The sequence below is a fragment of the Cervus canadensis genome, chromosome 26 (assembly GCF_019320065.1).
Source record: "Cervus canadensis isolate Bull #8, Minnesota chromosome 26, ASM1932006v1, whole genome shotgun sequence".
Lineage (NCBI taxonomy): Eukaryota > Metazoa > Chordata > Mammalia > Artiodactyla > Cervidae > Cervus > Cervus canadensis.
In genome coordinates, this window is record NC_057411.1 from 41,742,472 (window position 1) to 41,768,605 (window position 26,134).

The following is a 26,134-nucleotide window of genomic DNA, read 5'->3' on the forward strand; positions in this document are numbered from 1 at the left end:
GATCCTGGGACTTTGAGGACGAGGCACCCTCCTCCTGGGACTGGAAGAGGGCCTTCAGGTTTTAAACTGAGACTTCATTCTCCGTCTAATCTTGGCCTCACCCCCATTTTTATTTTATTTTTAAAATTTTATTTATTTACTTATTTCGTTTTTGGCTGTGCTGGATCTTTGTTGCTAAGCGAGCGTTTCTCTAGTTGTGGCCAGCGGGGGTCCACTGTAGTTGCCAGGCCCAGCCTTTTCATTGCGGTAGCTTCTCTTGTTGCAGAGCGCTGGCTCTAGGGCGCGTGGACTTCAGTGGTGGTGGCTCCCCGGCTCTAGAGCACAGTCTCAAAAGTTGTGGTGTATGGGCTTAGCTGCTCTGTGGCATGTGGGGTCTTCTCAGATTAGGGATCGAACCTGTGTCTCCTGAATTGGCAGGCGGATTCTTTCCCACTGAGCCGCCAGGGAAGCCCTCACCCACCCAGTTTTTAGACTCAAAGACCATCAATGTCTGAAAGTACGTTGGAAATAATGTCCAGTTTGTGGTTGCAGGTTTCAGATTCTTGGAGGCTGGACTGAGGTCTTGGGATGCTAAAAAGAGCGTATCTGAAGGGAAAAACACCCGTTTAGGCCCCGAGCAGGGCTCAGCTCTGGCCTGTGGGCATTCCCTCCTTTGCAGATGCAGCTAAAACTTAGAAGTCACATGTCTAAAGTGAAGCGGAAAGCCATGGGCAGTGGCAGGATTGGCCCTATTATTCACCAGCCGAGGCAACAACTTAGCCCACTGGGCTCCCTGCCTCCGGAAGTTTCCTCCCGATTGTAAAGCCGTCTGCAAGTGGTTTATCTGCTGACTCCTCTTGGTGGGGCCCCAAAGCCACGGTGCTCATTCATATGTCACATCCTCCGGGACTGTGCACCCCAGGGTCCTCTGTGCGTCAATGCAAGCCAGATGAATTAGCAGAGGAAGCGGCAGCCAGGCAGGAATGATGTTGTTATTCCAGCTGAGCCCAAAAGCCTGGGAGGGGGGGGGTGGGCGGGTGAGGGAGGCTGCAAGGGAGAGTCTGGAGAGGCGTCCTGGACTCCAGGGTTATGTCTGGCTGGAGTGCGGTGGACCACGTCTCAACACCGGCAGCTGACAAGCGCTCTGAAAAGGCTCCTGTGTTAACACTCTTCCCAGCCTGACAGCCCAGGGTGATTAATGAAGGATGCTGCTCGCAGACTTCCTGGAGATATGATGCATTCTCTCTGTGCTCAAGTGAGGCCCATGGTTAGCAAGCTGCCTCTTGCCAGGGGATGACAAGGATGCTCCCCGGCTTGCTTTCGTCAACAGCATCCATCACGTGGCCACGTGTGAACAGGCCGCAGCTGGATGGCGTGTCGCTTGGCAGCCGCCCCTCTGCCCTCCCGACCCTCCTGCTCCTTTAGGTATCTGGGTCCCGAATAAAGCAGCTGCCCCTCTATTTCTGCTTGCACGGGCAGGTGTCCACATGGTGGGCAGGGCAGTTCACAGGGTATAATGAACAAAGCCGGCCTCCAGAGGTTTGTGGTTTTCAATATTTAAGGCTCATTACAAATGAAGATGTTTAATTTCTGAGTTAGTTTGAATTTTTAATACTTCTTAATAATTTAAAAGGTTTAATCATTTTTAATTTTTCGAGGGTACTAGATTAAACTCCCCCACCCCCCCCCCACTCCCCACCCCTCGCTGCCTGGGAGAACTGGGTCTGATGGAGTGGGCAGGGTGCACGCATGTTGTCTTATCCATGGGAACAGAGTTTGGATGGTGTGTTATTCCGGTCCCATAGAGACGGGACTTGATCCTGTCTCTAGGGTCAGGCTCCTGGCATGGAGATTAAATCCTCATCACCCTCTCGAGTCTGGTGGGCCCCTCTGGGTCTCCCCAGGCACCCGCCGCTCATCCAGAATGCGGCAGCAAAACCCCTGGGAAGTAGTTGGGGTGATTTCATCCCCCTCTCCCAAACCTCCAAGATTAACTGGCTCAGCTCCACACCTCATTGAAAGCTCTGCCCCTGAAATAGAAAAATTACTTTAGAATAAAATTCTCTGATTTGGGGGAAAATGACTGATCTTTTTAATAGTCACTACCTCTAGTACTCAGCTGGTAAAGAATCTGCCTGCAATGCAGGAGATTCTGGTTCAATTCCTGGGTCAGGAAGATCCACTGGAGAAGGGTTAGGCTATCCTCTCCAGTATTCTTGGGCTTCCCTGGTGGTTCAACTGGTAAAGACTCCATCTGCAATGCAGGTAGACCTGGGTTTGACCCCGGTGTTGGGAAATCCCCTCCAGTATTCTGGCCTGGAGAATTTCATGGTCTGTATAGTCCATGGGGTTGCAAAGAATCAGACACAACTGGGCAACTTTCACTTTTCAAACTCATTTTAGGGGCTTCCTGGTAGCTCAGTGGTAAAAAAAAAAAAATCTGCCTGCCAATGCTGGAGATGCAGGTTCTATCACTAGGTCGGGAAGATCCCCTGGAGAAGAAAATGGCAACCCCTTCCAGTATTCTTGCTTGGAGAATCCCATGGACAGAGGAGCCTGGTGAGCTACAGTCCATGGGGTCATAAAAGAACTGGACACAATTTAATGACCAAAAACAATAGCAAAACTCATTTTAAATACAAAACAAAAAGGAGTGAAGGCAGAGGTCAAGTTCCTAAATTCATCCCCTTCTTCCTGCTCTTTGAACTTCTATCTGCAGCTTGTTGGCAGCTGTGTACTTTATAGAAATCATTTCACTCAAACTTCATAGCAATTCTTGTTGGACAGTGTCTTGATATCAGTGTCAGGGCTACGATGGGATGTTAGTGCTATATTTCCCACCTGGTGGGCCCACCCTCTTCTCTCCACGTCTCTGAGGGATGGGGAGGGACAGGCAGCTTGAGGGGCAGGGAACCTGAGGGATGAGCCGGAAGGACCATGTTGACCTCCAGGTGGTGTGACGCTTCTCAACGCAGAGGATAAAGGATGCTCAGAGCCGCATCTCAGGAAAGTGATGCAGGAGCATGTGTGTCCGCGTGGAGAGGGAAGGACAGGGGTGTAACAGTCTCAGGAAGAGGTATGACAGGCCTCACCAGTGCGGGTTTTTATTCCTCCCTGACATGGGCACCCCAACCCTGCTCTGATCACCTGGCACCTGCCCGGTGGAACCCACACTCGTATCACCAGAACCGAGCCCAACTCCACTTCTCACACTTCCTACCCCAGGCCCTTAGCTCCTTTAGGAGCTAAGACCAGGGGAGACCAGGTACCTAACACAGTTGGAACGTGGCTTATACACAAAAACATGTTGTTGAATGAGCACAAAGGAGGGAATGGGCGAATGGATGACGGCAAGGCATGCAGGTGGCAGGGAAGCACAGGTAAGAGAACAACCCTGGAGTGAGACAGCCTCGAGCCCCACCACAGCCCACGTGGGTCCACACGCAGACCTAGCCTCCGCCAGAAAGGCCTGAAGGCTGCCCAGCACGTAGGAACCTGGTCCATGGGTGTGCATGCAAATCCCCCCTGGGGCTTGGTTCCAGTTTTCATTACAAATTTGACGTCGGAGAATAAGGAACGACTTTTTATTCCTTTGAAGCAGATGAAATGCTCACCAAGGTGGAATCAGATCAAGTCTCGTATTTAATAAGTGAATAATGGTTCATTCCTTTTGGGGGGCAGGTGATGGAAATGTTCTTTTAAAAATTGAAGTATAATTGATTTACAATGATCCAGGTGTATAGCAACATGATTCAATTATATATATATATTCTTTTCCAGACTTTTTTCCACTATAGGTTATTGTAAGATAGAGTATAGCTCCCTGTGCTATGCAGTAGGTTATGTTGTTAATCTACTTTATATAGAGTAGTGTATATCTGCTCATACCCAATTCCCAATTCATCCCTCCTCCCTTCCTTCTTAGTGGGGCTTCCCTGGTGGCTCAGATGGTAAAGAATCCACCTACAATGCAGCAGCCCCATGTTCGATTCCTGGGTCAGGAAGATCCCTTGGGGAAGGGAATGACTACCCACTCCTGTTTTCTTGCCTGGAAAATTCCATGGACTGAGGAGCCTGGCAGGCTATAGTTCATGGGGTCTCAAAAGAATCAGACACAACTGAGCAACTAACACTACCCCCTTGGTAAACGTAAGTTTGTTTTCCAAGTCTGTGAGTCTATTTCTGTTTTGTAAGTAAGTTCATTATATCATTTGTTTCAGATCCCACATATAAGTGATATCATATAATATTTGTCCTTCTCTGTCTGACTTACTTCACTTAATACGATAATCTCCAGGTTCATCCATGTGGCTGCAAAGGCATTGTTTCAATCTTTTTACGGGTGAGTAATATTCCGTTCTGTATATATATCACACTTCTTTGTCCATTCATCTGTGGATGGACACAGAGTTTGCTTCCATGTCTTGGCTGTTGTGAATAGTAAGTAGGGCTGCAGTGGACTTTGGGGTGGATGTATCTTTTTGAAATAGAGTTTTTGTCTTTTCTGGTTGTATGCCCAGGAGTGGGATTTCTGGATCATATGGTAGCTCTATTTTTAGTTTTTAAGGAACCTCCACACTGTTCTCCATAGTGGCTGCACCAATTTACATTCCCACCAACAGCAAAGGAGGATTATGGATTCATTTTTTGGTGAAAGATATCCTTGACTAGGTCTAAGAATCTTCTCTTTTCTATTTTGTTTTTACAGAAAAATATTTGGGAGGATGCAACTCCCTGAAGTGATCCCGAGAAAGACACTGCCAGTGTTTGATATCATTCTGAACCATGAAACGCTCATACACCCCACCACACTCTTGGCTGGGGGCAGCCCAGTCCGACCCTTACCTCCTCAGCATCCTGGCCTAACAGGGTCCTGGAACCTTCCCCCTCTGAGCTTCTATGCCAGCCCTTCTAGCTCTAACTGTATACTTTGTGTAGCTCAAAGCAGTGTATAGTTATTCATTTCTTACATAAATCTCATAGTAAATTTCATTTGTCTTTTCCTTCTTTCCTCAACTAGACTGTAAGTTCTTTGGGGACAGAAAGCATGTCCTGTGAGCTATAATCCCTTCCATATATGCTATCTGAGCTCCTGACAAATATTGGAAGAGGAAAACAAATTCATTTGGCAGTTTGATGGTCGTGCCGCAGACGAGTGAGCGGAGCAGAGCGCGGTGCTCTGCCAGGACGACTTTAGCTCCAGTGGGCAGAGCGGCGCCTGAATCTCCTGTCCCCTCCACACTCCACGCGCTCTCTCTCCTTCTCCCGTTTGTTCTGCTCTCTCTCCCTGTTTCTCTCTCTCTTTTTCGGCTCTACAGCCTAGCTCATGGGGTCTCAGTTCCTCAACCAGGGATAGAACTCAGGCCCTCGGCAGTGAAAATGCCAAGTCCCAATCACTGAGCTGCCAGGCAATTCCCTTCTCTCTTCGTTTTCCCATCCTTCTTGCTCTGTGAAAAGTTTCTTTTATCACCTGTTTCAGGATCCAGTCTCCACCAGGTGCTGGGAGGAGTACAAGCTCATAGCATCCTGGGGCATCCTGACTTTATCTGCCTCCTTCCCGCTCTTCTTATTCCCTTCAGCCGTGTTTATCGAGCATCTGCCACGTAGGCGCTTACACAGGAGCTCCTTGCGGATGACCACAGGGAGCTAGCGGGACAGCACCCTTTTCCGTGCAGCCTCTGAAAGCGCCTGGCACCCTCTGTAAAGCTCTCAGCTTGGCGGATCTTTAGGAAGGACACTTTCTGCACAGTGAGGAGACCAGAGGGGACAGAAATGATTCTCAACATTTCTCTCGGTGCCGCAGACGCTCAGAGCAGTTGGAAAACAGGAAGGGCAAAACCAGAGAAGCCAAGCGCAGACCTACTGCAGCGGCCGCCCATCCGGAGCTGAGCTGTGATCTCAGGGGTGCCTGGCAAGGACAGCCGGCAGGGGGCCTCCCGGTGCACCAAATAAGACAGGGAAGCTCTCTCCCTGAGGACCGGCCTCCTGGGACCCGAGAAAAGACAGCCGGCTGCACCTGGCCCCCTGGAGTTAGCTATCGCTGCAGGTATTAGTGGCAGAAGAGAAAAATCCCTAGACAATGAGGTGATGCATTGGACAGAGTATGAATGTGGGAAACATGAGCGACGCTGTTCAGAATGGCCTCGTCAGGAATGCGGACGGAAAGAGACTTGCGCTTGGAGTGTGAACCTTGGCTTCGCTTCTCCCTAGAAAGCGGACTTGGGAAAGCGCTCCGTCTCCCAAGCCTTACCATCTCCCGAGCTCACAGGGCCTGCGTCTGCTTCAGTCCCCACACAAGCAGTATCTTGTGTTCTGTTACATTGGCCTTTTTATTTGTTTCCACCAGAGGCTGAGCATCTTGATGGCAGGGGCTGTGTCTTCCTCATCTTTGATTCTTCTGGTCCCCAAGGCAGTGATCGCTCACAGGTGGGGACAATGTTCTCTCCTATTTCCATCCCACCCTCCTGCACCCCTGTCTTAGATCTTCTTCCTTCCATCTCATTTACCTAGTTGAGAGGGCTGAGCCCAGAGGCCTCTTACTCCAGATCCAAAGCTGGCACTCTTGGTAACAATGTTTGACACCGAGGTTCTCAAACATGCCCGGCCATCATCATCACTGGGAGGGGCTTGTTTAATCCAGGTGCTCAGACTCCAAAGCCCAAGTGTTTGATTCAGTAGTGGGGCTGAGGACCTACACTTCCAAGCAGCTCCCAGATATGCTGATACTGCTGGTCCAGGGATGAGCTCTAAGACTAGCTGCTAGCAATCTTCGTGATTGGGGGTGTCCTTCTCAGGACATGTCAGCTCCAGGAATTGCCGCTGGAGGCTTCATGATTGTGGGTGTGGATATCCTTCCTCAGGACATGTGCTCCTTCTTCATAGTGGAGTCTTGACAATTGTAGGTTTGAGACTCACAGGAATGGAAAACTTAGAACCCAGAACAGGCCCTGGTTTTGAAGTCAGATCCTGAATCCAAATCCAGCTCTTACCAGTTTTCGGCTCTGTGACTGTGACCAAGATATGTCACCTCTCTCAGGCTTTCTTTCCTCCTCTGTTAAATGGGAATGATCACAGTGGGTTGGTCAAAAAGTTTATTGGGGTTTTTCCATGACATCTTCCCAAACTTTTTGGCCAGCTCAATACCTGCTTTAGAGGATTAAATGCTGAAGTTTCTTTTATGGAGAGTCTGGTACTTGTTGGAGAGACTTCCCTGGTGGCTCAGATGGTAAAAGTGTCTGCCTACAATGTGGGAGACCTGGGTTCTATCCCTGGGCTGGGAAGATCCCCTGGAGAAGGAAATGGCAACCCACACCAGTACTCTTGCCTGGAAAATTCCATGGACGGAGGAGCCTGGTGGGCTACAGTCCATGGGGTCGCAAAGAGTCGGACACGACTGAGCAACTTGTACTTGTTAGGCATCCAGTTATTGATTCAAGTTTGGATTCCATTGGAAAACATCAGTGACGATGCTTCTGTTTCTGCCCACATGGGGACATGGTGGGTGTTGAGGACTCTGTCAGGTAGATTCCATGGGCTGTTCTGGAAAACATTCATCTCAGTCTTGTGGACGGGTCACGGGTAATGGACAGGTATGTGATCCTGTGTTTTCCTTGGATAGTCTCCTAGGCAGTATCGCCTTTGTGAAACCCCAGCACCGAGCTTTGTATTCTACCTTGTATGTTACCAGGAGGTCCGTGCATGTTTGAGTTTGGGGTGGGTGGGGGAGGACAGCCCTTTGGCCCCTGTCCCCAGAGTTGACCCCTACACCTAACTGAGGGATGGCAGTCATGAGGTCAGTGATGCGGAGCCACGGTTGCTTCAGAGATTGGTAATGTTTGTAACACTCAGGCCTATTGTTTGCTATACACCGCAGCCTCAGGGAAGTTATTCACTGTCTCCAGCCTGTGTTCTTCTCTCCTCTAAAAGGAACTTAATGAGAATGTGACTGCGAGGGTGCAGTGAGACACTACGTATTGAGATTTTTCATTTTCATTTTTTTAAATTGGGGTATAGTTGATTTACAATGTTATTGGCAAGAACTCATTGCTTCATCAGGGAAGAGTCTCCCTGCCTTGCAGGAGACCTCGGTTTGATCCCTGGGCCTGGAAGATCCCTTGGAGAAGGAAATGGCAACCCACTCCAGTATTCTTGCCTGGAGAATCCCATGGACAGAGGGGTCTGGCAGACTGTAGTCTATGGGGTTGCAGAGTTGGACACGACTTAGCGACTAAACCACCAACCACCACCACTGAGTCAGTTATACACATAGATACATCCAATCTCTTCTTAAGATTCTGCTCCTAATAGGTCGTCACAGAGTCCTGAGTGGACTTCCCTATGCTCTACAGTAGGTCCTTATTAGCTATCTATTTATACACGTGCCGTGTGTGCCCTGCCAAGTCATTTCAGTCATGTCCGACCCTTTGAGACCCTATGAACTGTGGCCTGCCAGGCTCCTCTATCCATGGGATTCTCCAGGCAAGAATACTGGAGTGGGTTGCCATGCCCTCTTCCAGGGGATCTTCCCACCCCAGGGATCAAACCCAGGTTTCTTAGGTCTCCTGCATTGGCAGGCAGGTTCTTTACCACTAACACCACCTGGGAAGCCCCTATTTATATATAATAATGTGTATATGTCAACCCCCATCTCCCAATTTTTCTCCCCCTCCTTCCCCCTTGGTAACCATCAGTGTGTTTTCTACATCTGTGACTTGATTTATGTTTTGTAAATAGGTTCATTTGTCCCAATTTTTTAGATTCCACATACAAGCAATTTCATATGATATTTACCTTTCTCGTCATATAAGCTCTTAAAATAGCCCATGGTGAGCACTCAGTGACTGTTAGCCTTGGTTATTTATTGAGAACCTACTATGTTCCAGGCATGCTGCAGAGGTCAGGCATTTATTCCCCAAACACAAGCACTGCCTTATATCTGGGGGATTGGTGGTGGGTAAGACAGTCTACTCTTGCTTTCCTTTTTTTTTTTAATATTGCATCACACAGCTTGTGGGATCTTGTTTCCCCAAGCATGGACTGAACTGAGCCCTCAGCAGTGAAACTGTGGGAGTTCTAATCACCTGACTGCCAGTTAGTTCAGTCTACTCTTGTTTCCAAGCACCGTTTCTAAAAGAAGCAAGGTGTTGAAATGGAAATAGGCTTATCTGAGTGAGGTCACTCAGCTAGGGAGCAGAACCCATTCTGTTCTGCGGTCCTGCCCATGTGTAGCAGTGCCCTTACTGCATCATCACCAGATGCTGATAATTACCATTTGAGTGGAGAATGGAAGCATCCATTTACTAGTTCTGAAAGTATGATGGTAGATCCAAATATGCAGTTTTTAGACCTTTTGATTTGATTTATAGATCTCAGATACTAATTTATATTCATATAATACTTTCATTATAAAATATGCAGTGGTACAAAGATTTGTATGTATATGGGAGTTTTTTTTTTCTTTTTAATTTGGGTTTATAAATGGTTTGGAACAGGTTGCAGAAACATCGTCTGTTGCTCTTTTTAATATATCTTGAGCAAGCTATGACACATCCTGAAATAATTTGCTTCGGAAAAAAGCACTGCTCTCTCTCTTTTGCAAATATAACTGTAAATATTACTTTGAGGTATGTAATTGCTGCAACCATCTCCATTTGAAGGAAGACTTCTAACCCGTCCATCTCCCATCTCTTGCTATTGTCAAGAAATCAGAAATATCGACTTAGAAGGTATTATTCAAATATGTTGAATGTAAACACTAAAGAAGTCTGAGAGCAGCCACAGATTTTCCTTTGCTTAATGCAGCTTTGAAAATATTTCAAGTATTCTGTTTTATAGGCATGCATTCACTCTGCTTAGGGAAAATATTACTTCAAACACATCTTAGCATGCCAAGAACGCTTCTAGTGCCTGGCACTTAGTAGGAACTGAACGGATGATTGAAGGTTGACTTGAGTTGAAGTTCGCTGGGATGCAAGTGTTGCTATAACACCTGGAAACCCTTGGGTTCCTTTAGATATAGAGACAGCTCCGGCAGGGCTTGGTGAGGGGCTCTGGCTAGGGGCAGGCAGGCCTGCAACCCTTCTGGGCAATGGGGCATTGCTCAGAATCAGACCCTGCTCAACGCAGAGCTAGAGCTGGCTTCATGATTGGTCCCTGTCACTCATTTCGTCGAGTGGACCTCCTTCTGAGCTCTCAGACTTGGCTGCGAGCCCCTTGGAGACAGGACTCTGCCTCTTGTTTCAGCATTTTCAAGAGCCTGTCCTAATGCCTTAATTGCTCGTAAATGTTTCGCTCAATTGAAAGAGAAAGGAAAGAAACCAAGTGGGCACATGGCTCCCTCTAGTCTGCTCCTTCTGAGACCTGGCTGTGAACTCATGGCCAGATCCTCCCATGATTCATCACTTAAGTCATTCAGCAGCTGAAGGATGCAAGCCTTCCCCTCAAAGGCTGTCTCTTGGGCTGTTTAGAGACCTGGGTGGGTGTTGGAAATAGCCCTGGTCTGAAGCGCTATGGATGCCTGTGCGGTGCTATTTTTAAATTAAAGAAAAATTTTTTTTATTGGCTGTTTTACTTTACACATAATCTTTGATTTTTTATTTTAATACAAGTATAGTTGAATTACAATGTTTGTAAATTACTGCTGTATACCAAGTGATTCAGTTCATATATGAACTGAGATCTGGCTGTGGTCTGATACACATACTTCTATATATAAAGGGGGCTTCCCAAGTAGCCCTAGTGGTAAAGAACTGGCATTCCAATGAAGAGGTAAGAGATGCGCTTTTGATCCCCGGGTTGGGAAGATCCCCTGGAGTAGGAAATGGCAACCCACTACAGTGTTCTTGCCAGGAGAATCCCATGGACAGAGGAGTCTGGTGGGCTACAGTCTATGGGGTCGCAAAGAGTCAGACATGGCTGAAGCGACTTATCACACACACGTGCATATATATATAAAATTCTTTTTGATATTCTTTTCCATTATGGCTTATCACTCTACTTCCTTGTGCTGTACAGTGGGACCTTGTCTAGCCATCCTATAAATAATAGCTTACATCTGCTAACCCCAAGCTCCCACTGCATCCCTCTCTCGTAACCAAACCTGCATCACATACATGCTGGCAGTCTGGAAGTTCAACCTACATCAGATTCCTTCTTGTTCTAGATCTTGGTCTCCCTGTAACGTCTAAGATCACTGAGAGCAATGTACGTCTTTCCCATTAACGTTGTGTGTGTGTGTGCTGGTCAGCTTGGTCTCCCTGTAACGTCTAAGATCACTGAGAGCAATGTACGTCTTTCCCATTAACGTTGTGTGTGTGTGTGTGTGTGCGTGTGTGTGTGTGCGTGTGTGTGTGTGTGCGTGTGCGTGTGCGTGTGTGTGTGCGTCTGCGCGTGTGCGTGTGCGTGTGTGTGTGTGTGTGTGTGCTGGTCAGCTTATTTGCCACAGCATCGAAAGTTTTACTCTTTTATTCATGAACAAAGAAATATTCTGACCTATTTTTCGGCAGAGCGAAGTTCTGGAATTTCAAATCACTGGATCCTTCTTTGACTATTTTTCTATTGCCCCTGTGATGAAAGAAAATAGATTATCGTCAGGAAGTAGCAAGAAGTGAGGGGAAAAATTAATTAAGTGCATTCATTCATAGAAAGAACCACTCAGTCAGATGTAAGTAATTAACATCTCACACGTAATTCCAAATCTCTCTTTGCATTTCCAGTGGAGTTAAACAAAATCTGGACTTAAGATAATCCAATTACTTGAAAATACTTTTTTTTTTTTTTTAATGCAAGAGCTTTATTTTACAAGGAGAGATAGCCTGGGTTAGAATAAGTGCCCCTAACTGGATGAAGCCGTGGGCTTTGTCACATCAGCGTGGTCAAGTAGTGTCCTCCCTAAGGTTCCTGAATTTCCATAACCTTGCTCTGTACAGCAAAAAAAATCACATGCGTGCCACCCCGTTAAGGGGAGCCTGTCAAACAAGGACAGTGCCTGCAGGCCAGGGAATGTCCTACGTGATTTCCTATGTTGGCTGAATTCAACCAAAACTAGCAAACATCATCCGGGGTTGGGAGGAAGATGACTTAGGAATAGCAACTCAGATCCAAATAATATGTGTTGAACTCCTGTATAATTTAGGGACTTTGCGGTGCTATTTTCTATGAAGAGATTAACTAATTTTAAATTGAGTTAATTTGTTCAAATTCAGTAAGGCATTCTCTATCATAAAGAATTTCCAGTTCATTTCATTAGCCAAGTTTAATATACTTTCATTTTTCTTGCAGGCATCTTGTGAGCTCTATGAGACGTTAACGGATGGTCGCTTCCTCCACGAATGCTCCTTGGCGGCTACCAGGGTAGCTCCTCTGACCTGCTTGCCCTCCTGGTTCTCTCCACTTGGGCCACACCTGCTTCTTCTATGACCTTAGATTTTCCTCTCCTCCCTCCCCAGGGCTCTTCCAGAGACTGGTCCGTCTTTCTCAAACACTTGTTGTCTTTCTTCTTCCCCTGCATCAAACTCAAGCTTCTGAGTTCAGTTCACCTGTCATTTCATCAGAGAAACCTCCTTTCTCCTCTGAGACAGACCCCTTCTAGCACTGGTCTGAGTTTCAGTTGTCCTTTGACTTAACGTGTAGGCGGTATTCATGACTGTGACGCTGGGAGAACTGCCATCTTCATGAGGGCAGAGACTGCAGGAGACTGCCTGCCCAGGGCTTGGGACTCTGCCTGATTGTGCGGGACATGCTAAAAGATGACTTGAGGCTCTCTCTCCAGCCAGGATTTTTTAAAACTTTTTTTCTATATTGGAGTATGTTTGATGAATAATGTTGTGATAGTTTCAGGTGCATAGCAGAGTGACTCAGCCATCCATGTGTATGTATCCATTCTCCCCAAAACTCCCCTCCCATCCAGGCTGTCACATAACATTAAGCAGAGTTCCCTGTACTATGGATGGAACTAGAGATTGTTACACTGAGTAAAGTCAGACAGAGACAGAGAAATATCCATCTAGGATTTTTTGTATAGCCTATTAATTGCAACACAATAAATTAAAAACATAGTGAGTTGTTTGGATATATTTTGTCACCGTGTAAATTGGTCATCTAGAAAGATGATGCATGATTCCATTATTTTTCATTTTTTTTTTAATTCCATGATTACATAGTTGTTTCATTACTGTATTATTTTATATTCAATACATTTTATTATTTCATTGTTTTTTATTTATCTGGGCTAAAGCTCGGATCATAAATCTTTATCTGCATTCTGATCTCATTTCTAAGCTCTGGACACAAACATCTACCTTCTGGACTTTTTTAACCGGTCACCCCCAGCCGACTCAGGTCTTTTCCTAGTGAATGGCCCCGTTGTTCACAGAACTTCCAAACAATTATTTGTGCACTCACCTTGAGTCTTCCCTCCCTTCTCCTCTCCATCCTCACCATCTCCACAATTTGTTACCAGATCCTACAAACTGAGTCCCAAACATCTCTCTTCAATCTTTTAAATGACACCTAGTCTTAGCTCTGCCTTCATTCTCTCCAGCCTGGACTCTGATGTCAGTCCCCTGGTTTCCTGGGCTCCAATCCACCCACCAAACTGCAGTGAGAACAACCATCTTTTTAACTGGCAGAATATAACCGAGTTACCTCTTTACTTGAAATCCCCACCCCTCCTCCATTTCAGCAGGACAGAGTCCACAGTCTTTACCAGGATCCCTGCTCCGGGCCTTGGATACAATTTGTATTATTTGTATTCTTATTTCCTGCCACTCCTGCTGTCTGACCAGGCCCCCCACATTCTCCCTGCTTGCCACAAGACAGGCCAGTGAATCGGAGACTAGGTGTTGAGGCAAGGAATACTTCATCTGGAGAGCTTACTGCCAAGAAGATGGCAGATAGTGTCTCAAAATAACCATCTTTTTGCAGTCTGGATGCCAGTTTCTTTTATAGAACAGAGATGGGGGGCAGTGAGGAAACAACGTTAAAAGGCCATTAATCTTGCAAATATCTTTTAGAATGGTAGCCCTAGGACAGGGGATGTGATAAAAAATTCTTCCTTCCTGACATCCACAGGTGGACAGGGTCCTGAACAAAGACACTTTAGTTTGTCAGGCAGAGGGGCAGGATTTTTTGAGGCAGGACATCATGCATGATTATAATAACAAAAGCAATGCAAAGCAAGTCAAACAGTTCTGACAACAAGAAACAGTTCCAGCATGGAGTCAGAATTGGCTCTTTCCTGCAATAATAATTTCTACTCTTCAAGGCTTAGTTCAAATATTAGTTCCCTGTGAGGTCTTCCGGAGAAGGCACGGGCAACCCACTCCAGTACTCTTGCCTGGAAAATCCCATGGCCAGAGGAGTCTGGTGGGCTGCAGTCCATGGGGTTGCTAAGAGTTGGACACGACTGAAGTGACTTCACTTTCACTTTTCACCTTCATGCATTGGAGAAGGAAATGGCAACCTACTCCAGTGTTCTTGCCTGGAGAATCCCAGGGATGGGGGAGCCTGGTGGGCTGCCGTCTATGGGGTTTGTACAGAGTCGGACACGACTGAAGTGACTTAGCAGCAGCAGCAGCAGCAGTGAGGTCTTCTGTGTTGCTTCCTCTTTGAACCTTTTAGTATTCTTGATATATCTCTGTTCTAACATTCATTCATTTGTTCATGAATCGATATAATTCATTAACTTATTCAGTAACTCGATACAATATTAGAGATATTATAGATATCAGATCTATTTTGTGCCCAGCAATGGGATGAAGTTGTTAAGAAGACACATGAAGCCTGCCTGGTGAATCTTTTATGGTTGTTGGGAGACAGGCCACGGACAAGTAGATAAACAATCATATTTTTATCATATTGCTGTGTATGTGTGCCTGTCCAGGAACATGAGTATGTCCCCCTAGAGTAGGCAATTTTTGTGAGGAGAAACATATTCTGGGAATATTTTCTCTCCCAGCACAAGGACTAGCTGACCTCAGGTGTGACCTCAGGAATGTTTTTAAGATATGAAATGATGCATTAATAATAAATAGATAATGCCCTGCCCATCGGGGCTCTTACACAATAGTGAATCACTCACTCAGTTGTATAGGGTCCTTTGGGTCTCTCTGATACCAGGCAACGTCTGGCCTGTCCCTGCACTGAGAAGGGACATTGGTTTCATTACATCTCTAAGGTATGGCAACATTTCTGTGCTCTGTTAGCCAGGGTAACATTTGCTGAAATGGCTTTAACCAGTTCAATTTTAGGAGAATATGAGGGGTTCTGGGAGTTTCCTCAAGCTCTTCCTGGGATCCCCAAGAATCCAACAGCCTGGGAGCTTCCTCTGACCTTTCCAGAAAATCTACTTTTGCTTTTTTTATCTTTAGGAAGACAGTGTAACTCAAGCTCTTTTTCTGTTTCATCTTTACAGTAACCCTCAGCAGGGCGGTTAACCTAAGTAACCTAAGTTGGGTGGGCATCCTTCTCAGTTTTTTGATATAGATGAGGGAACAGGGACCTTGAGAGAGGAGGGGATCTGGCTCAAGGTCACCAGGCTGGTTGATGGCCCAGCCAGTGCTCCACACCAGGTCTCTAATCTGCCGGATATGTGCTACATGCACCCTCTCCTCGGGGGAGCCAGGGTGTGTGGCTGCCTGATACTCAGGGTCAGGCCCCTCTGAGACCTATTAAGGAACAGGAGAGAGAATGAGTCGGGGTGGGGTGGGGTACAAAAGATGAGGAGGTGGTGCTGTCCTTCCCGCAACAGATTATTTAACAGATGAACAAAGCTGGCAAGTTAATAGCCATCAAAGGTCTGTCAAGTCAAGGCTATGGTTTTTCCAGTAGTCATGTATGGATGTGAGAGTTGGACTATAAAGTAAGCTGAGTGCTGAAGAATTGATGCTTTTGAACTGTGGTGTTGGAGAAGACTCTTGAGAGTCCCTTGGACTGCAAGGAGATCCAACCAGTCCATCCTAAAGATCAGTCCTGGGTGTTCATTGGAAGGACTGATGTTGAAGCTGAAACTACAATACTTTGGCCACCTGATGCAAAGAACTGGCTCATTTGAAAAGACCCTGATGCTGGGAAAGATTGAAGGTGGAAGGAGAAGGGGACGAGTTTGAGTAAACTCTGGGAGTCAGTGAAGGACGGGGAGGCCTGGAGTGCTGCAGTCCATGGGGTCACAGAGTTGGACATGACTGAGCGACTGAACTGAACTGAACTGAACCTGGACAGTAAGCAGTTAAGTTTACTTTTTTTTTTTTTTTAAGTTTACTTGTTTTTAAAACACATAAGAAGAACAGAGAACAATAGAAGGTTTAGCATTAGAAGAGGTTCTCTCCCTTGCTCCCCCTCCCTTCCCAGTTATCTGGAATTGAGTTTTGCTTGCTAATCACAAGGAAAACCAAAATGTCCCACCCCACAGTTTTCCTCTCCACCAGCTCTTTCTGGCTCAAATCACTCCTTAGCGTTCCAGGTTTTAGGAACACATTAAAAAAAAATGTACCATGATGAAAGAATTATAAAGTCTCAGTATATGACAGAAAATATTATTTAAGAATGTTTATCATAGCAGGTCAAAACTGTTTGCTTTGCATTAAACTGATAACTGACCTTGGAAGGACAGTCAACGTTCTCACAAATTGGCTGTGGCATTTGTGAGCCTGTGTTGATGATTCTGTATATGGCAGTAGTGTAGGTATATATGCACCATTTTCAAGACCTCAAACATCTGAGACCAGCTGTCCTTCCTATGGGCCTTTCAGTCTGCCTCATCCACATAGTAAGATAAATCCAGTGAGCACTTTTAAATGGCTGCTCTATTGCCGATCTCTGATCCTCATCAAGTGCCCCCCAGGGAAGCAACAGAGGTTAATTTACTGAACAGTGAACTCAGCACATCCCGAAAAATGGGGAAGTGCCATAGGCTTGTGGGGAAACTGAGGCACAGAGTGCCAGTGGGTGAGCCGATTAATTGTTCTTGTAATCACCTTGTCCTCTGCTGAGAAAGAGCATATCACCTCGCAGGAGCCAGGTTCTCTATCCACTTATCACTTCTGGTTTTACACTTTTTGGCTACTTTTGCTTTCCTTTTCCTCCTTGGCACCTCCTTTCTGAGTGGTCAGTTGACAAAACTTATCCAGTCCTCCTTCACAAGTCTTCTTGTTCCATCCCTTTCTATACCCTCTCTTCTCAGGACTAAGGACTTTTCAGGTAGATCTAACAGAAGTCAGTTCTGCCAAGCTGAATCAGTATATACTGACTATAATATGTTGAAGGGTGTCTACAAAAAGATGTATCTATCAAAACTGAATTATTTGAGAAGAGGGTCTTCAACAATGTAATTAAGGTGAGATCTTGAGATGAAATTCTTCTGGATTAGGGTGGGCTTATATTCAATGTTGAGCTTCCCAGGTGGCTGAGTGGGTAAAGAATCTGCCTGCAATGCAGGAGATGCATGAGACACATGTTTGATCCCTGGGTCATGAAGATCCCCTGGAGGAGGGCATGGCAACCCACTCCAGTATTCTTGCCTGGAGAATCCCATGGACAGAGGAGCCTGGTGGACTATAGTTCATGGGGTCACAAAGAGTTGGACATGACAAGCTACTGAACATGCACACACATACCATATCTAAAGACAGGTATTCTTAGAAAAGAAGACCATAGGAGAAGACAAATAAGAGAAGGGCATGTGCCATCCCACAGGAAGATGGAGACAGAGATTGGGGTGATGCTGCCACAAGTCAAGGAGCATCTGGAGCACCCGAAGCCAGAGGAAGAAAGGACGGATCCTACACTAGAGGCTTCAGAGGAGACACAGCCCTTGGGATTGATTTCAGACTTCTGGGCTCCAGAACAGTGAGAGAATGCCTTTCTGTTGTTTTAAACCCCATGGTTGATTTAAGCCACAACAACCCTAGAGGACCCAATGCACAGAACATCTAACCCAACCCATCCTAAAGTACAGAAAATAAATAAGACCCAAATCTCCAGCAGGACAAAACAAGAAGTGTAATGACAAAAATGCATATAGTCTAGAAGGAAAAAGAAAGAAATGGGAACATCTTTAAGTGAGGGGGTAGTCAAGGAAGGCTTCCATAGAGTGATGGATGAGGTGCATCCAAAGTCGCTTCAGTCATGTCTGACTCTTTGTGACCCCATGAACTGTAGCCTGCCAGGCTCCTCTGTCCATGGGATTCTCGAGGCAAGAATACTGGAGTGGGTTGCCATTTCCATTTCCAGGGGATCTTCCTGATCTATGGGTAGAAACTGAATCTCTTACATCTCCTGCATTGGCAGGCAGGTTCTTTACCACTAGCGCCACCTGATAAGCCCAATGAATGAGGATGTACAGCATTTTCCAGACTGATGACGAGGTGACCTGGAAGGTGGAGAGTGAGGCAGGGCAACCTATTTTGGGGCAGATGCCTGCCCCAAGCTTTCCTGACCATTTTTCTCTAATTTTCCACCCTTACCAGTATTCCCAGGTATACCCAAGATGGCAGGTACAGTCTGACCAACACAGATGAAAAGCTACCATTTCTTCTTCTGTGAAATAACACTTCTCTTAATAAGCACTGAGATCAAGTTCAGCTTTTTCCAGAAGCTTCTCATTACACTCCCAATGAATGTGCAGATTTCTGAGAAATCACACAAATTTTCCCTATGCCTTAATTTTCTTTCAAATGCCATGCAACTGGATTGCTGACTCCAAGATCGTGAATAATAATAATGTATAATTCTATAATTATCATGTTAATAGCAACAGCCCTAACCTTTGATAAGATTTACAACTTACTGGTCATTGTTTGCCAGTTCATACAAATTAGTCCATCAAATGCTCACCACAACCCTAAGAGTCCAGTCCAAGCCTATCCCTAATCCTGTTAGATTTCTTTATCTTGTGTTCAGCTCATGTTCCTTCTCCTCAGGAATTGCCACATGTGAAGCTTCTGAAGGGGGCTTCCCAAGTGGTACTAGTGGTAAATAACCTGCCTGCCAATGCAGGAGACACAAGAGATGCAGGTTCGATCCCGGGATCGGATAGATCCCCTGGAGGAGGGCATGGCAACCCACTCCAGTATTCTTGCCTGGAGAATCCCATGGACAGAAGAGCCTGGTGGGCTACAGTCCACGGGGTTGCACAGAGTTGGACATGAATGAAGTGACTAACACATGCATCCACAGGCACCTCAGGAAACACTGAGACGGAGAGGATGATGCAGGAAGTCCATCAGGGTGAGATCTTGGCATCAGCCGCTGTGGAGGGCAGGGAAGGAAGCAGGATTGGGAAGGCGAAGCAGGTGAGCTGTGCTCTGAGATTGGCACCTGGGTCCTTCAGAACTATCCTGAGTTGTGTTGGCAGGGCCATGCCTTTGTACTCCTGGATGAACCAGTTACTGGATGCAGGCTGGGCCAGTGAGGTAACTCTATTCAACTGAGACAATTCCCAAAGAAAGTTGAGAGGGAGAGACTCTGAAAATATAGTACAGTATCATGTTGGATTCAGACTCTAGAGAGTCTGAGGTTCCAAGCTCAACATAGGTCTTGACTACAGTTTTCATTAGAATGAGAGAATGGAAGGAGGGAGGAAGAAAGGATGGGGCCCAGGGCAGGATGATCCTGAGGGTAGGACATCCCCTAGGAAGGAGTGGGTAAGCAAGTCAGAGAGATCCTGGTCTCCACAGGATGCGGTGAGGTGTGGACACACATGTTAAGAGCACTCATTTGTACTCCATCGGGATTTGAACTTGGTTCTGCCAACAGAATAAGTCACCAGTTTATTTCATCATCCCCATTTTACACCCAAGGAAGGGGGAGTTATAATAACTCCCTCACATATTGATTGCATGTTGGTAATCATTTTTATTGTCTAGGGTTCAATTCTTACTCTAATAAGTAAGGAATAGCAGAGGTGGACAACCAGGAGGACCAAGAAGGGCAGTTGATAATGAAAATTTTTCATCCAGCCCAAAATGATATTATCTCAGAGCTTTTGTGGGTCAGGAATGTAGGCATGACTTTGCTGGGTCCTCTGTTTTATGGTCTCTGCTGAGGCTGCAATTGAAGTGTCAGCCAGAATTGGGGTCTCCTCTGAAAGGTCAACTGGGAAAGGCTCTACCTGGTTCTAAGCACATGGGATTGTTAGCAGGTTCAAGAGTTTCTTATGGCCTGTTGGACTGAGAGCCTTGCTTCCTTGGTATATGCGGGTAAAAAGATGCCTTCAGTTCCTTGCCAACTGGGGCTCCCTCATATAGCCATGTGCTTTATCAAATATGCAAATCAGGCAGACGAGAGGGAAGCTGTGATCACAAGTAATGTCATCACAGAAATGGCATCTTGTCAATTTTGTCATCTCCTGTTGTTTACAGGCGATCACAGGCCTTGCTCACAATTAAGAGGGAGTGGATTATACAGGGAGGGATGCAAGTACCAGGAGAAGAGGTAACTGGGACCACTTTAGTGTCTGTCTGCCCCGAATACTGTTCCCTTAATTGTGGAAGTGTGAGTAGACATGAGACTAGCTACCAACATCCAGAAAGTATTTGACAAACCTACAAGCCAAATCAGCTAGACTCTTCCTGCTGCCTGTTTCATAACCTTCTGTGACTCCTGAAAAGTCAGGCCAGTTCTCAAAAGTTTTTCAGCTAATTCCAGAAGACACCAGCAAGTCAGAACAGACTGGTTCTCTGAATCTTTGCTCTTGCAAGTGAGGGGCCATTGTAATTATTTTTTGCAGCAGAATGCTATACTTCTGATTTTCTTAAAATAGTCACTGCATGAGTCGTCACACACAACTTTTCTGAACTAGAGATTCCTATTTTGTTCATTCCATTTTGTTCTTAGGCTGCATGAGTGATGTGCACAAGCTTCTGTTGAGTTGTATATTCCTGTGCATAGCTTCTTCTAAACCTAGGAAATGTTCAACACCCCACCCCCCACCCTCCCCGAGCATCTGAGCAAAGCCCAGGCTCTTGCAAATTTGATATGCCATAGCTGGGATGACAGATACCTTTTATGTGCTTGCACTGCTGAACCCAGAAAGCTGAAGGACATACAGACTTTTTTTTTTTTAAGTTTGAATTTGAGTCTATTTACCTAGGGCTGATTTTCTCAAGCTCATGCAGCCTCCCCATTCAAAACTGGCAGAGGATCTAGGAGAAGAAGGTCACGCACACACACACTAGCTTCTCACAGGAGGCTCCATTTGCTGGGACGCAGATACTGATGATAAGGCATTGTTTCAAACACTGCTCAGAGACAGGAATGCGGTAAGGTCCTGTATCTCCTTCTGTCTGTGCACACCAGGAGATCACAGGACACAATTTGGAGGTGTCTCTGCCCTGCCTGACAGTACGTGTGTAGCAGAAAGTGAGGGAAGAGCCCAAATACAAGACAGACTTATATTTCAAAGCAGTTTCAGCACTGGGGGCATTGCCTTCTGTCTGTCCTGTCCAGTGTCTCCCATTTACAAAGTTTTAGCTGCAACTCTGGATGATAATTTTGGGGACAGACAGCTGGAGTGGAAAGAGTTTGGTCCTGTGACTTTAGGGTTAGGGTTCAGGCCCTAACTATTTTACTGCTTCATTGCGTTATCTCAACCATGTTACTAAACCATAGCCCAGTTATGGTTGGGCCGTGTGTAGGATCAGAGTGGGGTGCGTTGCTATGTTTCCTGAAGCATCATTACTGGATATATTCTGCACACTTTGCTGTTCCTGCATTAAACAGAAGGGATAAGAGTCTTGCTTCATAAGCAGCTGAAAGTCTAGGGCAAAGTCCTAAAAACCATGGCATAAGAGGGGTGAGCATACCTAACCGAACTTGAGAACTTGGTGGCACATGAATTAACTTAGGGGTCCTGTGCTCATGAAATCTTCCTTGATCTTTCATCTGGACCCCGAGAGCCCCTTAACTGTTCTCCTTGACATCTGTCCCTTTCTACTCAAAGATCCTCTGCCAATTTTGTCTCAGCCATCATTCCAACTCTCTGTTTTGTTTTACAAACCAACATTCCAGGCAAACCAAACCTCTGGCTAGGCTGAAACACAGCACATTGAAATTTTCTCCATTCACGTGGTCTCCCCTGGCTGTGATTCATTTCTCCCTCTTTCTCTTCTCTTTCTAACATCTCCACAACATCAAATTCTTGATCTGCTGGGCCCAGCACAGATGCCATCTTTTCCACTCATCTTTCCCCAAAGTGTCTAGACAGATGTGCTATATCCTTCATGAGCTAGAATGGAGCTCGCTTTCCATCTTGGCTGATGGCAGCCGTGTTTCCTAAGCCCTCATTCTATCCTGAACCCGGCCCCTCTCCTCCTGTATCCTCTTTGATAGTTCGCGGTCTTGGAAACAAAATCCTCTCAGGCTCAAGTCCTTTACTGAAACTGAATTGAAATTGAGCAGTGGACCCTTGTACCATCCTCCAGTCAGATATTTATTGAGTAGCTACTATGTGCTGGATATTGTCTTATGCCTGGGAACACAGATAAGACACAAAAGGTCCTACCTCATGAAGCTGCTGGCCCATGAGTGGGAACCAAGTTAGTGAACAAGAAGCTCACCTCCTCTGTTTTTCTTTTCCCCCATGGCTTCCTGTTTCATTTACTCCTAATTTGAATGACTACTTGGTTTCAGGACGGTCCACCTAGCTCTGACCTGAGTTTCCCTTGGTACACAGCTCTGATGGCTGCCTGTGGATTCACACCTGGCCAGGAGGTAAGGTTGGTCCTCCTTTAGGCCACATGGGTTGCCCTTCCTCCTCTTGATTCTCCAGACTCAGGGAGAGGATTTGGGTTCTCTGATGAAATGGATCAGACCTCAGTTTTCAGAGGTGGCCACCTATGTGGTCATGATTGGTGTGTGCACCTCCCATCAAAGCTCTGAACTCCTGTTGTTCCCTCTTGCAGACAAGCAGCAGAGGAAACGTTTGCTCTTGAGAAGATCTATAGAATCTCTGGAGGGAATTACTAATTCTTGTTCATTAAGGCGGGAAAAGTCTTCCCTGCAGCTCAAATGGTAAAGAATCTGCCTGCAGCGTAGGAGACACAGGTTCAGTCCCTGGGTTGGGATGATCCTCTGGAGAAAGGAATGGTTACCCATTCCAGTATTCTTGCCTGGAGAATCCCATGGGCAGAGGAGCCTGGTGGGCTACAGTCCATGGCGTGGCAAAGAGTTGGACACGACTGAGTGACTAACACTACTACTACTAAGGGAGGAAATGGAGTTGGAATATTCTAGAACAGACCAGCTCTGCCTATGGGTTGCAAGTGCAGAGTAGAGGGTGGTGTCTGAATGCAGCTCTTTGCTTTCCCCAAGTTACAGCTTCAGAGGGTCCCAGAGTGTGGGTCTCCATGGAAGGATACATGCATATCATCTTGAAGCTGCTTGAACCTGTTAATTTTTGATAAAAAAAAAAAACTTCACTTTGTATTGGGGTACAGCCAATTAGGGTCTCCCAGGTGGCACCAGTGGTAAAGAAACCACCTGCCAAATGCAGGAGAAATAAGAGATGCAATTTTGATCCTTGGGTCAGGAAGATCCCCTGGCGAAGGAAATGTCGATCCACTCCAGTATTCTTGCCTGGAGAATCCCATGGACAGAGGAGCCTGGCGGGCTCCACAGGGTCATGAAGAGTCAGACATGACTGAAGCCACTTGGCATGCACACCCATGGCCGATTAACCATGTTGTGATGGTTTCAGGTGCACGGCAAAGGAACTAAGCCATATACACACAGGTATCCACTCTCCCCCAAACTCGCCTCCCATCCAGGCTGCCCCATAACATTGAGCAGAGTTCCATGTGCCATGCAGTGGGTCCTTGTTGGTTATCCATGTTAAATATAGCAGTGTGTACAAGTCCATCCCAAACTCCCTAACTATCCCTACCATCCCCCACCCCCCACCAGCAACCATATGTTGAACCTGTTAATTGTACAGATGAGACAACTTGGGCCCAGACAAGCAGAATGACTTGCCCACACTAAGCAGATGCTGATACGGAAGGGTCTGGATCAGCTCCTGGCTCCTGTGTGGTGCCTGAGGTCCCTTTCATTTCCCCAGTGCTTGTCTTCCAATTAAGCCTCTTTGCGTGCCTTCTAAATAAATTCTCTTTTTTCTTTTTAATCTCCTTGAGGACGGAAAGACAAAAGAAAGATAACCTAATTTAGAAAACAAGAAAGTAATCCTGAATCCTTTTATGTCCAGGTTTCAAGAAATCCCATAAAACCTTTTCTCCCGGCTTTTTTTTTTTTTTTTAGCTGTTTAAATTTTGATTTAGGGAGAGGAAACAAATTAGCCAAAGAATAGAAGTCTTACATATCATCCTTTCAAATGCTTTCTCCAACAACCCTCCCACCCCCACCCTATCTTGATTGTCAGGGATGTAACTTCTAGTAGGCCATCAATGTATGTAATGAGCAAACACAAAAACAACACTGAATTACCCTTTTTATAGGTCCATAGATGTATTCAGGGTGGAATTTAATTTATAGATGGTCATGCCTGAAAGATTCTGGATGCGTGATAGAAAACAACAAGAGAAAAGAAATATGCTTATCTTTTAAAAACCCTCAAAACAAAAACTTGATTTGTGCCTGGTTATACATGATCCATTAAAGCCCAAGAGTAAAGGGTCATACGGGACCTTCTCTGGTGGTCTGCAGGAGCGCCAGGAGGGACCTCATGCTTAGAATGTAGAGAATGAAGCTCCCCAAGACAATATCCTTCCCTCCATCTCCTGGGCCAACATTTCCTGACTCCAGAAGGCCCAAAGAAAAGAAGGGGAGGGACTTCCTTGGTGGTGCAGTGGATAGGAATCCACCTGCTAATGCAGGGGACCAAGTTCTATCCCTGGTCCGGGAAGATTCCACATGCCATGGAGCAGCTAAGCCTGCAAGCCACGTGCAGTTACTGAGCCAAGAGCCTAGAGCCTGTGCTTCACAACAAGAGAGGCCACCTCCATGAGAAGCCTGTTCACCGCAACTAGAGAAAGGCTGTGTACAGCTGTGAAGACCCAGTGCAACCAAAAATAAAACAAACAAAAAAATAATAAAGTATAAGAAAAAGAAAGGAAGAGAAATCAAGGTGGGCGAGGGGAAATGGGATGAGGAAAGGAGAAAGCTCCATAATGTGCCAGCTCCTGGGCTTGGTGCCCCCTCTCTGCCTTGGAATCTGCAGCCTTTCTCAGTAATCCCTCCACTTAACATCTCATTTTCTTCAATCCATCCGCCATGTTGCATCCGGGGTCTTCATTCTAAAATCTGTCATTTCCACTGCCTGTGGCTGTGGTCCATGTTCTGTTTAGAGTCTGTGTTCTGAGCATGACACACAGCCCCCCATGGTCTGGTCCCTGACATCTCTCCACAGTTCTCTCTCTACAGCACCCACTTGACCCTCATGGAGGCCATCATGAGCCATCAGCCTGTCCCTGAATGGGCCCGACCCCTGAAATCTCTGCCAGTAGGTAGAGAAACAGCATAAATAACATGCCCAACTTCCTACAAGAGGTCCACAGGTAAACAGTTAAGGCAAGGTCTCTTGTTTCAAACACGTCTTGTTTTATCCTCTCAGCAACTGATTCTTGACAGAACTCAAGGAACCTGCCCACATCTCTCAGTGAAGAGATGGCATTCCTGTATTTTTAGCTCTTAGTACAGAGCCCCACCCAGAGGAAGGGTTCAACACAGCTTGGGGGGACGTGACGAAACGGAACTTTAATGCCAGATCTGTCTGATATCATGGTCCCGATGAAGAAGCATGAGTTTGAAGTCAGGGATAATGGATAAACGGACCCAAAATACTACTTAAAGTGTCAACCGCTTTTCTCAATTATTTCTGTTGTCTTATTATACTTTGAAGTGTGAAAGTTGCTCAGTCGTGTCTGACTCCTTGCGACTCCATGGACTGTAGCCCACCGGACTCCTCTGTCCATGGAGTTCTCTAGGCAAGAATACTGGAGTGGGTGGCGATTTCCTTCTCCATTATTATGCTTTACAAATGGGACAAAAGAAGCCCAGAGAGGCCAAACACATTGCTCATGGCCACACAGCTCTAAGTATCCAGGCTGAGCTTCTTCTTGGGGTTGGGAGATATCAGTGAACAGATTGAAGATACCTCACTCCCATGGGGCAACACAGAAAAGGACCTCTGCCCTTAGGGGAGAGA

General features: G+C 46.1%; 1 protein-coding gene across 1 annotated transcript in view; it reads right to left on the bottom strand.

The window, feature by feature from the left end:
* Positions 1 to 26,134, bottom strand: part of CLNK (cytokine dependent hematopoietic cell linker) — a 198,570-nt gene that overhangs the window by 98,340 nt on the left and 74,096 nt on the right. Inside the window, exon 3 of the mRNA XM_043448457.1 lies at positions 11,470 to 11,541. Within this exon, the coding sequence (XP_043304392.1) occupies positions 11,470 to 11,541 (72 nt within the window). The remainder of the gene's footprint in view (positions 1 to 11,469; positions 11,542 to 26,134) is intronic.